At 35.6% G+C, this 18,200-nt stretch overlaps 1 protein-coding gene and 1 long non-coding RNA gene across 3 annotated transcripts in view; one reads left to right on the top strand and one right to left on the bottom strand.

Annotated features, from left to right (window-relative positions):
• Window positions 1-15,957, bottom strand: part of LOC120526120 — a 31,447-nt gene extending 15,490 nt beyond the window's left edge. Inside the window, exons 1-2 of the long non-coding RNA XR_005633079.1 lie at window positions 15,888-15,957; window positions 6,667-6,761 (exon numbers count right to left, since the gene is read on the bottom strand). This is a non-coding gene — a long non-coding RNA (uncharacterized LOC120526120). The remainder of the gene's footprint in view (window positions 1-6,666; window positions 6,762-15,887) is intronic.
• Window positions 15,958-15,988: 31 nt separating this feature from the next.
• The window catches only part of LOC120526117 (sorting nexin-9-like), a 137,122-nt gene continuing 134,910 nt past the window's right edge, over window positions 15,989-18,200 (top strand). The window contains exon 1 of one of the 2 annotated variants that reach the window (XM_039749051.1): window positions 15,989-16,242. In XM_039749051.1, the coding sequence (XP_039604985.1) occupies window positions 16,231-16,242 (12 nt within the window). In that variant the 5' untranslated portion in view covers window positions 15,989-16,230. The remainder of the gene's footprint in view (window positions 16,243-18,200) is intronic. The other variant, XM_039749052.1, reaches the window with a different exon arrangement.

Here is an 18,200-nt window from a genome sequence, read left to right as displayed (position 1 = left end):
CAGATGTTGAAGGATGCCAACCTTCTCAGAAAATATAGTCTGCTCTGACCTTTCTTACATAGAGCATCAGTATTGGCAGTCCAGTCCAATTTGTCATCCAGCTGCACTCCCAGATATTTATAGGTCTGCACCCTCTGCACACAGTCACCTCTGATGATCACAGGGTCCATGAGGGGCCTAGGCCTCCTAAAATCCACCACCAGCTCCTTGGTCTTGCTGGTGTTAAGGTGTAAGTGGTTTGAGTCGCACCATTTAACAAAGTCTTTGATTAACTTTCTGTACTCCTCCTCCTGCCCACACCTGATGCAGCCCACAATAGCAGTGTCATCAGCGAACTTTTGCACGTGTGGGACTCCGAGTCATATTGGAAGTCTGATGTATATAGATTGAACAGGACCGGAGAAAGTACAGTCCCCTGCGCGCCCCTGTATTGCTGAACACAATGTCAGACCTGCAGTTCCTAAGACGCACATATTGAGGTCTGTCTGTAAGATAGTCCACAATGCATGCCACCAGGTGTGAGTCTACTCCCATCTCAGTCAGCTTGTCTCTAAGGAGCAGAGGTTGGATGGTGTTGAAGGCGCTAGAGAAGTCCAAAAACAAAATTCTTACAGCACCACTGCCTCTGTCCAGGTGGGAGAGGGATCGGTGTAGCATATAGATGATGGCATCCTCCGCTCCCACCTTCTCCTGGTATGTGAACTGCAAAGGGTCGAGGGGGTGGCGGACCTGTGGCCTCAGGTGGTGAAGCAGCAGCCGCTCCATGGTCTTCATCAGATGTGACGTCAGAGCAACATGGGAAGTCATTCAGCTCACTAGGACGTGATACCTTTGGGACAGGGGTGATACAAGATGTTTTCCAAAGCCTTGGGACTCTCCCCTGTTCCAGGCTCAGGTTGAAGATGCGCTGTAGAGGACTCCCCAGTTCCAACGCACAGGCCTTCAGCACTCGTGGTGATACACCATCTGGACCCGCTGCTTTGCTGGCACGAAGTCTTTTCAGCTCTCTGCTCACATGGGCTGCTGTAATTGTGGGTGGGGATGTCTATGTCATTTATAGCCTTTGTACATCTAGATATGTTTTCTTTGCAGGAGAAATATATTTTTTCTTGCCACATTATAACATAGATCAGACTTGTGAAAAATAAAAAGGGTTGTAAAATGCAGAGGGTGTCCAATGGCTATCATCAGTTCCCACAGCTTCTTTCTACCTACTCTCGGTCACTTAGTAACTTTTCCTCATTTCTTCTTGACTGGCTATCAATTTTGAAAGATGTTCTAAAATATTCAATGCTGGTAATACCTACCTATTTAATGTCCTTTTGTTTATCTGAACCTTTTCCCAAAAAGATTCCACAGACAGTTTTTTTAGTTTCTTATTAGCAAATATTTTATCTATGCGATTCAACCAGAAACACTAAAGGAAATTCCACAAAAACAGCTGATTCCTTTTTATACCATTCACAATGACTCCTGTTGATAGGTGAAGCCAAATTACATTTGTACATGATTTAAATTATGTTTAGTTAAATTTGAAAAAATAAAACCTCTATTACAAAATATGCACCTTAAGCAACTGAGGCACTTTTTAAAAAAATGTTGTTTTAATAATGAGTTAAATGTTTTTTACTTCATTATTGTTGGTCACACAATCTTACTAAAATTAAAAAGTCTGACATAATTTTATATTATAACTATTATGTGAAAAAAGCTGTCATTTCAAAAAAGGAATTAATTTTTTCATCTTGTAACTAAAACCCTACCTCTAGGTTACAGTTATGATATACTTTTTGCACCCAATGACATTAAAGATGCAAAGTTTTACATTAACAACCCTAAATATTTAATTACTCCAACTAATGCAGAGTTTATATATGCTGTCTAACATGTGCCCATAGAGTCTGTTGTTGTACATGATCAACAGTATATTAAAATATTTTTTACTTTAAATTTAAGACATATTTTATCAGTACTTCAGAATTCTGAAAACTCAAATCATAATGGGTGATATTTACAATTTACAGAAATTTTTAAAATTCCATTCTTTAAAGAGACAGCATAAAAACCAACAAAATGTAGTAAATTGACATACTGTATTTTAATTAATACCAATAACACACCGATATCCTACATGTGTAATAGTCATAAATTACCACAAGAGGGCTGTAGTTTTCCATATTCACATCATACTTTTAACGGTCCTTTTGGTTATCATTTTACAAAAATTCAGGATTTGAGAGATAAGAAATTAACAACAGACTTGTATTGTGCCAGCCAAAGTAGGAAGTATGTTACACACTGGACTGGCAGATAGGCCCCAGGGCGCTTAACATGCTCTTCACTTTCCTGTTGCATTCACTATGGCTCCTTTTATTGTGTTTACACAAGATGCCACCAAAATATGAAAGCTGCAGAATGCACTGAAGTTATTCAAACCATTTTCTGTTAGACCTGTGCTCTGCTCATGCAAACTTTTCTGTTTTCTCTTAAATGCTAAGTTGCTCCATGATATTTTCTCTCCCTATAGATCTGATCTCACTCGTCACAATGCTTCTCGTAAAGACAGAGGTTGCACATTAAAAACTAATAACACTTAAATTCTCTTAACAGGGCCTTGTCGTTAGTGGGCATCTAGCCAAAGGAAACCTGCTACATCAAGAAGGTTGTTACTTTCTGCTGCAGTTGACACCCCATCCCCCTTTACTTGTTTTTCACAGTGGGCTGCCAAACTTCACAGTATATGTTCTCAGAAATTAATATTAAAGGAAGGAAACTGAAGATACAGAAGAAGAGAAGAATTATAGAAGAACACTACTGTATTGTATTGATTTATTACTATACATACCTGTTTCAGAAGTCCTGAATAAATACCATTTCTTTAGTACTTTAAATAGATAGATAGATAGATAGATAGATAGATAGATAGATAGATAGATAGATAGATAGATAGATAGATAGATAATACATTTTATTTATACAAGGCGCCTTTATGAAAACTCAAGGACACCAAACAAACAATAAATAAATAAATAAAAGACACAATTATAAACAACTAAAACATCAGAAAATATAAAAATTAAAACCAAACATAACCACTGTAATCATAAAGAAAAAGCCATTTTAAACAGATGCTTTTAGGTTTACACTTGAAGGATGAATATGATTTGATATTTCTAAGCTCGGCAGGTAATGAATTGCAGTGCTTGGGAGCAAAACGGCTGAATGCTCTGCTCCCCATGGTGGTTAGACGGGCGAGAGGGACAGTCAGATGGATGGAGGAAGAGGATCTAAAGTTACGGGAGGGAATGGCAACATGAAGGAGGTCAGACAGATATGGAGGGGCGAGGTTATGAATGGCCTTAAATGTTAATAGCAGTCTGAGCAGAATCTTAAAATCAGTTTGAAACTTAATCGGGAGCCAATGGAGCTGCTGCAAGACCGGAGTAATATGGTGAATAGATGAGAGTTGAGTAATGATGCATGCTGCAGAATTCTGGACAAACTGAAGCTTATGAAGAGATTTATTAGGGAGACCAAAGAGGAGTGAATTGCAGTAGTCCAGCCAAGAAGTAACAAGACTGTGAACAAGAATGGCAGTGGTATGAGGAGTGAGGGAGGGGCAAATGCGATTAATATTATGTAGGTGGAAGTAAGCAGACCGGGTGATGTTATTAATGTGAGATTGGAAAGATAGAGTACTGTTGAGGATGACACTCAGACTCTTGACCTGAGGTGATGGGAAAACAACAGAGTTATCAATAATAAGAGAAAGATTATTGGTTTTGGATAATGATGATTTTGAACCAATGAGGAGAACCTCAGTTTTGTCACTGTTTAATTTAAGAAAATTCGAAGAGAACCAGGATTTAATTTCAGCAATGCAGTCAATAAGCGAAGGTGGTGGAAAAGAGGAGGTGGGTTTACTAGCAAGGTAGAGCTGGGTGTCATCAGAATAACAGTGAAAATTAATGTTATATTTACGGAAAATATTGCCAAGGGGAAGAAGTAAATAATAAAAAGAACCCACACCTAAAGTAACAGCGGTGGGTTGGGAAGTGAAGGTTTTAAGCTGTATGAACTGAGTGCAGCCAGAGAGGTAGGATCTAAACTGACAGATAGATACTTTATTAATCTCAAGGGGAAATTCACATACTCCAGCAGCAGCATACATAAAGAACAATATTAAAGAGTGATAAAAATGCAGGTATAACAGACAATAACTTTGTATAATGTTAATGTTTACTCCCGGGTGGAACTGAAGAGTCACATAGTGTGGGGGAGAAACAATCTCCTCAGTCTGTCAGTGGAGCAGTGTATAATTCACTAAATACTGTAAGGAACTGACAACTATTGCCAGTGCCAGCCGTTAAATACAAATAGGTTTAAACTAAGTTTCCTCTCAGGGGCACACAGCTAATAAAAGTCTTTGAAAGTCAAGATGTGAGAAGTCTGAATCCAGATATTTCTAAAGAAATCTATCCAAATACTGTATAAATCTGATTTTCAATTACTGAGTTTCTGCATCCATTCTTAGGCCTTACTGGTACAGGGTGAGGCAGAAAGGACAGACGTCTTTGAAATGGCTAGAACTCACCACTAGGTGAAGTGACAGATGTGCGGTAGGTGGCGTTAGGTTCGCGAAGTCTTAGCATTTTTTTATTTTCTTTTTAGTTGAAGCCATGGAGCCGTGGACAATAGAACACCGCGTTTTTGCGTACGACTGTTTTGTCAAGAACAACCAATCTATTACAGCAGTTCAGCGTGAGTGCCATTTCAATATCCACAAGTATAAAGCTGTTCCCGCTCGTAACACTATCCTACGTTGGGTTAAAGCACTTCGTACACAAGGTACACTAATGAACAAAAGACCGTCGGGGGCTACACGAATGGCACGTACCCCTAAAAATGTGGAAAGCGTACGACTAGCCATGCTGCGCAGTCCAAGCTGATCTGCTCGGAAGCATTCTTCTGAACTTGGCCTCAGTAATCGTTCAGTAAGGCGTATTTTGCATTTAGAAAAAATTTCTTTGTAAGAAAAAATTAATAATTTTGTAAAAAACGTCTATCCTTTCTGCCTCACCCTGTATAAACAAGAAAACAACTCTGGATCAAGTGCCTATTGATCACACAACCACATTCATTCAAACTAGGGAAGCTGGGAATCAAATAAATTGTCATGAACATCAATGCTCACCAATACTCCAAAGTGCTAGAAAAATGCCCATGTATCTGCTTAAAATTATTTAGTGCAACCTAGACAACCTAAATTGTTAGTCTCTACTACAGCTTCTATCCAAGACAGCACTTTGACTTTGTTTCTTATCATCTGAACCACAACCCTCTCAGTGGGAAATTTATCTAAAACAATAGCTGCGCACCAAAGTCAAACAGTTTCCAATTATGAAAGTCTTCACTGCCTTCATAAAAAAATAGTATATTAGTGAAACACAATCCTCTCATCTTTACACATTTTGATTGTTTATGGAAATGCCCTTTCTATTCCAGCTTCTAATACTTGTGCTTCTCAATTGTGTTTACCAGCTACTTTCCTTAATATTTGTTCAGAAACTTCAGCAAGATATCAATTGGCAGTAATTGCCTTTGGGCATTTCTAACATTTTTTTTAACAGACACATTCTCATTAAAAACAATTACTGTATATCCAATTTTTACAAATGAAAAAATAGCTTTTATATAATATTTACTATCTCATAGTATCGAATTAGAAAAATCAAACAAAAGTGAAATAAATGTCTTTCTGAAGATATGTATTTAAATAATACTAAGGTCGCTTTTTCACCATTATCTTAAAGTCAATCTCCACTCCGCCAGTACACTGAAGCTTGCTTTGCCACATCTATAAGATCTCATGCACATCCTGCCTCATGAAATGAATTCATTCTTTTTGAAGGTTGACACAACTTACAAACACTGAAAAACTGTGAAATTTCTATGCAGAACTGAAATGGAGGTAAACAACTTTAGAATTTGCATCTTTGACATATGATACTTATAGTATTTGCTTGAGAAAGCTACAAATTCTGATGAAATGCACAAATCCAGTTTTTCCTCAATTTGTCATTTGGTCTGGCATGGGATTGCTAAGGTTATAGGTAGCATTAAGATAGTGCAGGAGATTGAACAATCTCAAAAGAGGCTATACATGCATAAAGTGAAAACCTCACATTGGCAAATAGAAAATTCTAAACTTAAAGAAAACATAGCCCAGAAACTGCCTTGGACTCTTGGGTAATCTGTGGCCATGAGTTGTTAGTTGCTAATTTGAGCTAGTGGGCATGGCATCTTAGAGAATACCCCAACCTAAGGAATGCTTTTGAATATAGGGGCACATAACCTTTTTACACAGGGCAATTTAAGCAGCTGTTTTTGGTTCATTTTGCCTATTTTTATAACTGTGTTCCTCTAATAATCCTGAGAGTTTTGGTCATAAAACATACTTTTAAACAAAATGTCACAATTACAATTAAGCATCATGCTTTTAATAAACCTCTGGGAAACGTAGCCAATGTCACTCTGCTATAGTATATTTGAGACATCATTTTACAGAATCCATAACCTTGTTGAGAGTAAAGCAGGTACAGAATATAAAACAGGTGAATGTTTGGACTTTTTAAGATTATTTTTCACTCAAACATCAGTGCCTACCTCTTTGACTTTTATGTTCCTGGAGAGCTATACATCAATTCAGTTCTTTTTTCCTCTATTGCTGTACAGTATTGTCAGAAAGCTGGAGCTCATTCCTGGTAGCAGAATCAAGACAACAATCAGTTTACTGATGAGAACACTAATGCATATGTACAATTAATCATAATGGGCAAATTTAGAATTGCCAATTCAACTAAAAAGTATATTTTTAGGATGTGACTGAGGAAACATGACAAAGCAAGACAGAGAACAAGGCAGAAACAAACCCTACAAGAACATTACTCTGTCATAGGGTATAAGCCTAAACATACCCATACTTACAATACCAGTACAATGTTGAGTCACCAATTAACCTAATAAGATTTTTTTTGGAATATGGGTGGAAACCTGATTGTTCAAACTAAAACCCACAAAAACATCAGTTCTCTTACAAAATAGTAAGTAAAATTCCCATAATCAGGTAATGACAACTGGAGTATTTAAAACTAATTCTAAGCTTTTAAAAATCATCATTTTTGTCAGCAGAAATTGAATACGTAACTCACTACTTTAGCATTTCTATGTATCCCTAACATGATCCTGGGATATTTACATTGTGTGTTTAGTCTCAACAAAGTGCCGCTGGAACATAATGCTGATACATTGATTGTCTAGAGAATTCAATAGGCATCAACAAGTGATTTAATAATTTGTTTGTTACTGTACTTTAAACCATACATGGTTTGAACCTATTGCTCCCATTACCTATTAATTATATAGTGAATTTTTAGACATTGAAAGCACTTTACATAGACAGGGATAAGAAACATTTGGCAGCCAACACACCTGAACATGATGCCCAAATTCAGACTCAACCTAAGCCAATTTTGATGTAACAATATTCACTTTCAACTTATGTGGGTGACTCTCGGCAAACAATCTTAATTTTAAATAGCACCTTTCTATAGTAAGCACTATGTTAAGGCACTTTACATCTTTGGATATACTGTATACTGTTTTAGGTTAAGGTTTACAAGTGTCTTTTTAGATGATACATAGGCAGGATAAGTGACTTGCTCAGGGTGTTAAAGTTAGCTGGAGGCAGGAATTGGCCTATTTACTACACTAAATTAAGTGTGGATAAAAACAACAATCTATGAAAATGCAGGGAAAAAAACCTACAATGTACACTGATCTCCTTCATGTAATTAGAATAAAATTCAGCCTGAAAACTATATACAATAGACCTGGGATCGTCAATTGGTGGCCAATTGGGAAGTGTGGACAAAGGAAGGGCAATTTTCTGTTAGTTTTTGAAAACATTCACTTACTTAATTCAATTGTACAAAAATTCAGTGGAGCATAAACAGTCATTCAATTTACACTAGCTTCATCTTGTATGAAAGGAGTAAAAACAACTGGTTTAGTGGTTTTGGAACAATTTTTTTTAATAATTTCTCAATATTCATATATAAAAGCTTACTGGTGATTTTATTTTCACTTTGAGTCTGCATTATGTGTTTTGTAAATGAATTAAGCTTAAACTTGAAAATACTTGTGGCTATTCCACCTATAGTGCATTCATCTTGCATTGGCATTTAAAAATATTGATACATATCTGACCAGTAAGGAAATATGCAGAAGAGAAACTGCTGGAGGTACAGAGCCATGTATGTGTAAAAGAAGCTTTGCTGGTCAGCTGGATAGGTTAAACTGGAAGAAGATGGAAATCCTCCTAAGGAGTTTAAGTACTTTGCCAAACATCTCCTGAGGCCAACAGCAGGAGTTAGCCTGTGTCCTCATCAGAAAAGAGATAACAAATGGTTGCTTGCATCTGTGTCTCAGTTCTTCCTCTACTACGCCTCAGAATGTTTCAATACATTTAACCCATTAAGGAAGGTACATGTTAGAGGAAGATGGAAACCATATTATATTTTGTTTAAGCAGAGGTTATTAATAGCATTACAGCATAATGAAATACCAATTCATTTTATAATTCAAGATTTTAATACAGGGTATTCATTGTTACTTAAATGTTTATTGAGACTGAAAGTAAAATTAAAGTTTCACTTTGGTAGTTGCAACAGTTCCGGTTCAACCTAAATAGTGCCATCCCTTCAGAATTTTAGATGCACCTTACAGCTTTTTTCCCTGTTCCAAGCCATCCTTAAGCACATTTTTTTTTAATTACATTAAAATTATGTGAAATCTATAAATGTAAGGCATGCATAAAATCACACACAGAGTTTGAAATTGGGCTAATATCATATTAATAATGCATGCAATGCACAGAAAAGAATTTATAACCAAATTAATTAATTCACTCCACTTTTCCCACTTACATTTTGGAGTCTGTGCCCTATTATTCACAGTGAGATAACTAAAGAATCACTCCATGTTTGCTACTTTGTTTTTAAAGTCAACACCTAGAAAGATATGAAGGAGTGAGAGGGCTCCCCTACACAATTAAGGGACATAAGCAATTCAAAAGTGGCATTTAGAGCAAAAAATGGTGCTGGTGCTCCCAGCATATGGCACCTGTTCCTCTGTAAATTTAGCACCATTGAAATATCAACATAAATGCACAGTAGCACCACATCTGCATTGTCTGATAATTGATCGGTGGCTAGAGATAGCTTGCCACCATCCATCACCCCGACTTTAGATATTTTCTATCAAAGCATGAACAGGATGTGCATTTGCAGATGACAGAGTCACCTGTCTCACAGATCCAATAACTTTATCTATTAATAATTGGTAGGAGCCTCTTACAAAATGCCTATAACGCACTTGTTTAATACAGCTGCATCAGGGAAGACTTTGTTATCCTTAGACAGTAGACTTTGGTGGATAACATTCATTTAAAGTACCATGCTTCTGATAATAGTGGTGCCTCATATTTATAAGGACCATTCCACTACAGTTCAGGCATGTTGACTGATATGTTGGAATGTCATCATGTTAAAAACATACTTTTTCAATTCCTTCACCAATGAAATGATGATTATTGGTATCAGTTTTTCTCTTAAGTCATTCTGGGTAGCTAATTTATTGTGATAGTTAATATACAATGTGAATTGTGAATGTTACTTCCTGTAACATGAACTAATTCAGTGCAACAAATACTTGATGATTCCTTATTTTGCGTAGATATAAAACTGCCAAGTTTCAAATGGGTCTGTGTGTGTGGTGTGAATGAATGGGTGACTGCATGACAGTGGAGCTGGGGTTAGGGTGCCTGTCCCAATTCCGTCCAAACTGTCCCAAACAGTATTTATTCTGTGAGAAATGGACCCCATGTCAAATCTATTTAATGGCCCTTTCAGTGTTACTGAATATAGCAAGGACTTGTATTTGAGCTGCCTTTATCAGCAAAAAGCTCCCTATTATAAGTTTGAAAACTGAATAATAAAGTTGAAGAGAAAACTGATATTTTAGCTGGCAGTGGAAGCACTGGCAGTATTAATGTTACATGTTGCTTTCAGATTACACCATATGCACTTCAGAAAAGATAATCCAGCTGAAGCTAAGCATGTTTAGGCCCAGCCAGTGCTTGGATGGGAGACAATCTAGGAATAGCTTGCATTGTTGTTGGAAGAGGTGCTGGAAAGACTAAGAAGGTACGTTTACTCCGTGGTCTGTGTATGGATCTCAATGTCCCACTGCAGTGACAGAGACACTGTGCTGTCAATACGGTGCCTTCTTTTAGATGAGACATAAAACTGAAGTGCTGACTTTTTGTCAGTAATGAAAATTAAAAACGAGTTCATGGTTGGATTTTACTTCATTTTGCATTATTTTGCATTTAGTACTTTACTGCAGTTTTACAGCTATCCTATGCAAATAAATCATTAAGTGGTCTTGAACAAACCTGCAAAATTAACCACTTTATAGGATGGATCTCACAGGCAGATACAGTGAAGAAATGTACTGTAAGTAATGCTTTAGGCTGGGTACACTGACCTTTGGCTAAGAAGTGCAACTGGAAATCATTCAAATTTTTCTCTTGACTTTGCATGCTGCTTTACTTATATGTTCTCTATCTACTAGCACATCTCAAAATATTATTTTGTACTTTACAATACATTAATTTGGAAGTGGGTTTGGCCTGAAATGCTCTGATGAAAATAACTAGTATTTATTCTTAATAATGTTATTTATAATTTTTTTTTTATTTTTATGTATTGCATCCTATTTTACTAAAATATATTTTTAATTTTTATTAGAAGTGGGATAGAGGTCACTATAGTCTGAAATTATTCCAAAAAGGCAATAAGATCATATACATTTATTCATTTATAATAAACATTGGAGGCACAGTACAGAAAGTGAAAGAAAAATAACTGGATATCCAAGGTCATTTGGAACGTCTGGCCTTCAAAAGATCTATGTACTTACTGAGCCTGCTTTATTCAGCACAGAGCAACTGGTGCCACAGCATAATCTGGTGGCATCACAGGCAAAACCTCATTTGGTTCTGAACAGAATGCCAGCCCACTGCAGTGTGTATAATGATGGAGATGCTGTACAATAGTCAGACTAACAGCATATCATTGGACTGCAGGAAGAAAGCAAACTTTCTGGACGAAACCTATGTGGGAACACAGAGAATATATAACTTATAGAAAGATGAAATCCCAGCTGAAAACTGTACTAGAATGTAGCTCTGTGTAATCATGCCTCATCTCCAAAATCAAAAGGCAGTTTGCAGAATTATTTTATGGAATTCTACAGAAAAATAGATTACAAACATAGCTACTGAAGAGCTAAAAGTTTATAAATGACCAAGCCGTAGCACTGCTTCTTTAGAAGATTAATAAATGTAAGAAAGGATAGCAAAAGAGAATAAGCAAACATTACTTTGTACAGCAGCCTTCTATTGTTCTTGTGACCTGGAACTAAATTTAGAAAACCTGGTAATGGATAGATGAACATTTGTATGTTCACCACCAATTCAAAATGCTTTATAAGCAATAAGTACACTACATTTTCATTACTTAGATGTTGTCAGGAGGCAATTATGTAGCGACATTCAGGGTTGTCCAGGGTTGATAATTTTTATAGCTATAGTATGAGATACTATACACATATAATGTCACTAAAACGTGGGCTACTGAGGTGCAAAACCAGAAGTCAAAAGTTTGAGATTTATCTATCAGTTTGTATGTCTTTTATGAAAAAGTTAAAAGTATAATAAGTGAACTACCAGTGAAAAAATGATAAACCTGCTTACATTAATATTGTTAAAAAATGGACAAGCTGGAGAATGAACTTACAAAAAATCTGCAAAAATATACAATGCTAAATAGGGCCAAATCAGAAGTAACTGATTAAGCGTACAATACTTTTAAAATGAAATACATAATAAACAAAGATATTTTAACCAAGAAAACAAAATCAAAAGTGGTAATATAAATTTTTATTCATCAAAAACAGGAATGGAAATAAACAGGAAGTTAAAGAAAATTTTACTAATTATACATTGAGAATATATAACAAGAACAGAAAAAGCAATAAGAAAAATAATAAGAAAAGTCAAATAATGAATATAAAATATCAGACAGGAATCAAACAATTCCAAAATCAAAATGTACAGTACATACGGTTAAAGAAAAAATACATAGTACTGAAGGAAAAAACTAAAACAAATTTGTATATTATATTTATAATGATAACTTCAAAATGACAAGTGAAAATAAATATATAAAAAAACAGAAAAAAATAAATAAGCTCACATGTAAATATATAAAGGGATCACTTTAGGTGACAAAATAAATAAACAAAATTATATACTGTACTTAATACAAGAAAAACTTGCACAATAACAAATAATAAAAATTAAATATTTGTACAAGATACTTTCATTTAAAACATGAATATGGGAAAAGAACACATTTAACACCAATCTGTAGTGGAGGATCACAGATTCAACACTAACAGCATTAGACTGACGCTGTGTGGTATGACTTGGACAAGAAAAGAACAAAAAGCAGCCTACAGTCAATTAAAGAGAACAGTCTGTCAGTATTTGATTTTTGTTAATTTTGCTTTGTTTGGATGTGTTATACTCTGTGACGGACTAGCATCTTTTCCAGGTATTGTTCCTGCTTTGCGCCCAATGCTTGCAGGGATAGGCTCCATGTTCCCCATGACTCTTCTCTAGATAAGCAGGTTTGGAAAATGGAATGGAAGGGAACCAAATGGATATATTATTAATTTTTATTTCTTGTTGTTTATCATGCACTTGAGAATATTTATATTATATATTTGAGAATATATTGATACTTCCATGAATGCACTTTAAAAGAGAATGATGTGCACTGTAAAATATATTAACTTTGACCAACAAGGAAAAGCCCAAAAAGAGACTGTGACATCAGCTGTTTATGAAACAAACAAATATTTAGCAAGGGCTTCTAGTTTCTATCGAGTTTCGTCCTCAACTTTGATTTCAGTTTATCACTTGAAATGTTGCTATCACATTGCTAAAAAATTAACTCCCATGCTTTGACATTACAGTGCCTCTGTTTTCCCCAGTAAAACTCTTGGTCTTTGCTACTCTTATTATTTTCATGCCCATTGGGATGTGCATTGTTTATTACACAAAACAGAACTATTACAATTATTGAAAGACTTTTGGAAGAATGTACAATAGGACTACTTGAAACAAAATTGTACATACAATTCTATAACAAATCTAGTTTTGCATTTTAAAGTTGGTTACACTAAATGCTGTTCTGTTTAACAAAAAGTAATTCATGTTACTTTTATTCTATTAGTGTGAATTTGTGCTTATTATAATGATGTTATATAGTTACTTGCTGTCTGGATACTTACTATGTATATATTATATACATTCAAATATTAGAATAACCTAACCGTACACAGTGAATTCATAAAGTATTCACACCCTTAATTTTCTGTACACTTTAGTGGGTTGCAGATTTAATTTTAAATGGAAGCATCTGCCATTTTTGTCCATCAATCTACACTCAATAACTCACAATGACAAAGTGAAAACATGTTTTGAGAAATTTGCAATTATATTAAGATGCTCACTTATGCCCTAGTGCACTTTATAAGATGAATTTTACACATGGATACTAAACAAAAATCCATACATTTTCAGAGTCCACTTATTTCAAAGATAGAGTAGTCTGATACTCAGCAGCATGGGGCAAAAGGAAGGCACCTATTCTGGATACACCAACTAGTCCAATGCAAGGTTCACTCACACACTAACGGACAGGATTAATTTTGAGCTGACAATATCTGAGATGAAACGTTGCAAAAAAGCACAAATTGTCACAACATTTTCATATTTTCTTATTTCTATGCTATGTTTTTCTGATTTTTTTTTTCTTCAAAGCTTTGCTTTTTAAACTATGATTTATATTTGTACTTAGCCTTTACGGCCGTTTTGAGTTTACTGTTGTAACCCTTGCCTATTTATTTTGACTCTCATCTTCTGATTGCTTTCAATTTAAAAACCTGTCATCTCTATCTTCGGAGCTATACAGAACTTAAACAAACACTTACTAACACATGATTCAGCCGGGAGTGAGAGTTTAATAGAATTTCAGGATGTGTAGAATAGTGGTATTTCTTGTCTCCAGCTCAATATGTGACCCTAAGTAAATTACTTAAAGGAAAACTCCACGCAAAAATGATTTTTTTTAATATCTTACTTACCCCATTTGGTTATAGCAATGGTGTAGAAAATTTTTTATGCTCATCTTTTCACACAGAAAGGAGAGAAAAAAACTCAGTGGTGTCCAATGCTATATAGCAGCACGCAATCTGAAAAACATCCAATCTCGAGTTACTTATGTCACCTAATCTACACGCCAGATATCCAGTCATATGCCCAAAACATACAAAATACATGCATTCTTTAATAAAACATTGTTAAATGGATACTCCTGGAATTATCAGCACATATCATAAACAGGAAAATGAGTTCCCATAATACTGCGCTTTTGAATTGAACATCTGCCTTTCCCCCTCATTCATTGGTTAAGAGTTCAGTCTTCAATTCAAAAGGGCAATCCCATTAGGCTTAAGTTTCCAGTTTATGACGTGTACTGTATGTATGTATCTATTTAACAATATTTTGGCAAAAATTGTATATGTTTTTCATGTTTTGGGTGTATTATTGGATGACGGTTATCTGGACTAGGCAACAAGTAATGTGAGATGCGTTTTCTTATTCCATTGACAATTTTCACAATGTTTGCAACTGTACAGCATTTATCATTATATGCTCTATCATATAAGTTTTTCTCTCCATTCTGCATTAAAACATGACATTATTTTTTTATTCTCTGCCATCAGTATACAAACTACATAGCATATAAAAAATATTCCTTTTTCAGGTGAAGTATTCCTTTAATCTGCCTGTATCCCAATTATAAAGATAAAAACTGTAAAATAAACAGTTGTACAGTACTATGGATACCACACATACCTGTAAAGTACCTTGGGATGGTGGTCACCATCTAAAAGGTGCTATATAAAGGTTGTTTTTTTTTTTGTTTGGAGCAGTATTAACCACTCTGCCACCATACCACCAAAAAAATACCAATGGCATATACTGTAACTATTCTATAATAATAAACTTGTTTATTTAATTACAGGGTTGTGGGGAGTTGAAATTAAATCTAGCAACAGGTTGCGACGGTTTGCATCATCAGTATTACTATTATTATTGCCATGGGGAGGAACTTATCCATTGCCTCTAAACACCACAGATCCTGGATCAAGTCACCACCTATGTGTATTCTGCACACTCTCTTCAGTTTTGTTTCTAACAACGAAACGTTAGGCTGGTTAGGTTGCATATTATAAATTAGACTAGTACGAGTGACTGCTGTGGATGTGGGTATGCTTTGCAATGGCCTGGATCTCAAGAATTATTGTCGCTTGTGTATCTATCCTTAACTGAATTACTAAGTTTGAAAATGTTAAGATTGGACGAGGTTTACTATGGAACGCTATGCAAACTGTGTTGAGAAATGTTAACTTGGAATAACTACTCACGTATTGCCTTTAGTTCAGAATACTCAGTATCCTAAAAATGGTCAATTTTGATGTAATAAAATTTCAAAAAACTGCCTCTTAAAAATGAAACTGTGAAAGGTAAGCATTCATTTTATCAGTAGTTATGTGACACGAAATTCCTGACACAAAACTGTGCAAAAAACAGCAGCACAAGTCGAAGTCGCTAATAGCGTGTGACTTACAGCTGGAGTGACTCTGTCTGCTTTAGTCGGTGTGCAGGCTGCCTACTGGCGAGACTCCAGGACCTTTCCGGTTTTGCTCAGCCTTGCCAACTTGAGCACCAGGCGGCTGCCAGTAGCGACAGCCCCGGATTGTCACTCCGTCCGCCCGCGAGGCACACCACGCTCCCTAAAGTGTGCTGCGCCGCAGTTCGGGTCAAAGGGCGTTTTGGATTTACTGATCTATTCAAATTAGTTCGTCTAAGGGAACTCTGCGCTGTTTTTTTTCCATCCCACGAGAGTCTTGAAAGGGGAATGTGGGCTGAAGCGCATTAAACTTCCACAAACTGGATTTAAATGCCACAGCATGGCTAGTACGGTAAGTGTTGACCGTTAGCACTTCTAAGTTTTTTGCCTTAACCAGGATAAACCTATTTAGATAGCAAAAGTCAGGGGAAAATATGGAAAATGCAACGAGTAAAGCGAGGAGTGTCAGCGCGACTTGGTTGGGCGTGTAGGTGGGGTCCTACGCACATTCTGTTTGGCTATTTATTGATCCCGTTAAGAAAAAAACATCGATATAAAGCTACTGGTGTGTTTGTACTGCATTATTTTAATGTTTTGATCTACCATGGTCTTGTGACTTAATTTTATGACCCCCTCTTGTTGAGGGTTATGGCATAGAGGCTCATGGGACTTGTAGTTTTTCATTTTTGTTTTACTGTGAGTCCTTTGACAGCAGGCACTTCTCATATGGTTTATAGTCGAATCAGCTGAAGAAGATACACAATTTCAAGTCTGGTTTTACAAAGTTTAGCATAAAGGGTGAAGACGACTAGAGTCTATTATGCATTTCTTGCGTCTTTCGCTGTGTCTGTCATTTAGATTTTTCTGATTATACACCCCACTAGATATCCCAGTCAATTTAAACTTTTAAGAAAACCTCTGTCACTTGTCGTAGCCAGTACTTTACGGTCATGTGAGTTTACTTCGAGTAGTGTTTGTGGACATACGTACAACCATTTGCAAACTTGGCTTGGAAAGTCATTTCCAAAAGTTGCGCGACGCCGTATAATTACAAAAGGTAGATTTTCAAATCGACAGACGTCATGGTGCTCAGTAATCACTCTGTAAGTTTCAGAAACCTCCATTGATCCAATATTATTACGGAAGTCATTGAGTTTTCGAAATATCACGTAGTATGAGTCTAAGAATTTTTATTTCCTTGAAAGCATAAAATCTTTATTTTAAACGAGTGTGTTCCGCAGTATACGGCTTACACACACACACACACACACACACACACACATATATATATATATATATATATATATATATATATATATATATATATATATCCGAAAATTACTTCCTTTAGGGTTTCATGTATGTTAATCGTTTATGTTTTCAGGTCTGTTTTATTTTCAACAATAACATCTCAGACGTTCCTAGTGATATTCACAACCCAGGTGATAAGGCCAAAAATTTCTTCAATTTCCATCAAGATCCGATGATGGTCTCCAGTTCTTACCGTAAAAATCTTGGAACTCTCCAAACTCTGTCCATTTTTGCAAAACAGTGTTAATAATTCGGTGCAGCTTGGTCAGGGTGTTTCCACATTTTCATATGCAGCTTAAGTGGGTTTTTTTTATATCTTCCTATTATAACATGAATATTCCATTTACTATAACAGCTTACTTCATCAGTTTTATTTAGCTTCCTTTTTATTGTGTTGTCAAAACCTAAACAGTAAATGCAAAATTTATAGCCACAAGTAATTTATTAACTGTATGTTAAAGCAAATAGCAAAGTAAAATGTCACAGACAAGGACAGATACACTAGGGCCAGCATTTTGAATACCATATGTTAATGATAAAAATAAAATTGGATATAGAAGATAGAAAGCCATTCTACAGTTTGACTTTGAGATTTAAGACCATAGACACTGTAAAGGTTCCAATTTAACATCCAAGAGGTTGTGAGAGTGTTTAAGAGTTGTTAAATTAATGGCTCTCAGTGAAGTTTGTGAAGGGGTGATTTCTTGGGAAATAATGCTTAGAATATTGTGTTGAAAGGAAAAAGATATTCCACCCTCCTTTCCTCATTTCTGTATGTCTAATTTTGTTCATTCACACTACTTCAGGTATTGTTTTATGTATTGCCTAATAACCTTCACTAGTCTATGCTCTAATGTTAAATATATTTGTCTGAACATGATGGTATTAACACTTCCATGCTTGCTTTTATTTAGCATTTAATTTGTGTTTGTTCTGATCCATCTAGATTTGTGGTTTAACTTTGTAAAATTTTTATTTTATTGTTCATTTTGGTCTGTT

Source organism: Polypterus senegalus, chromosome 3, assembly GCF_016835505.1.
Source record: "Polypterus senegalus isolate Bchr_013 chromosome 3, ASM1683550v1, whole genome shotgun sequence".
NCBI classification, from domain to species: Eukaryota; Metazoa; Chordata; class Cladistia; order Polypteriformes; family Polypteridae; genus Polypterus; species Polypterus senegalus.
Note: the sequence above shows the minus strand (reverse complement) of the source record. Positions and strands in the feature narration are given on the sequence as shown.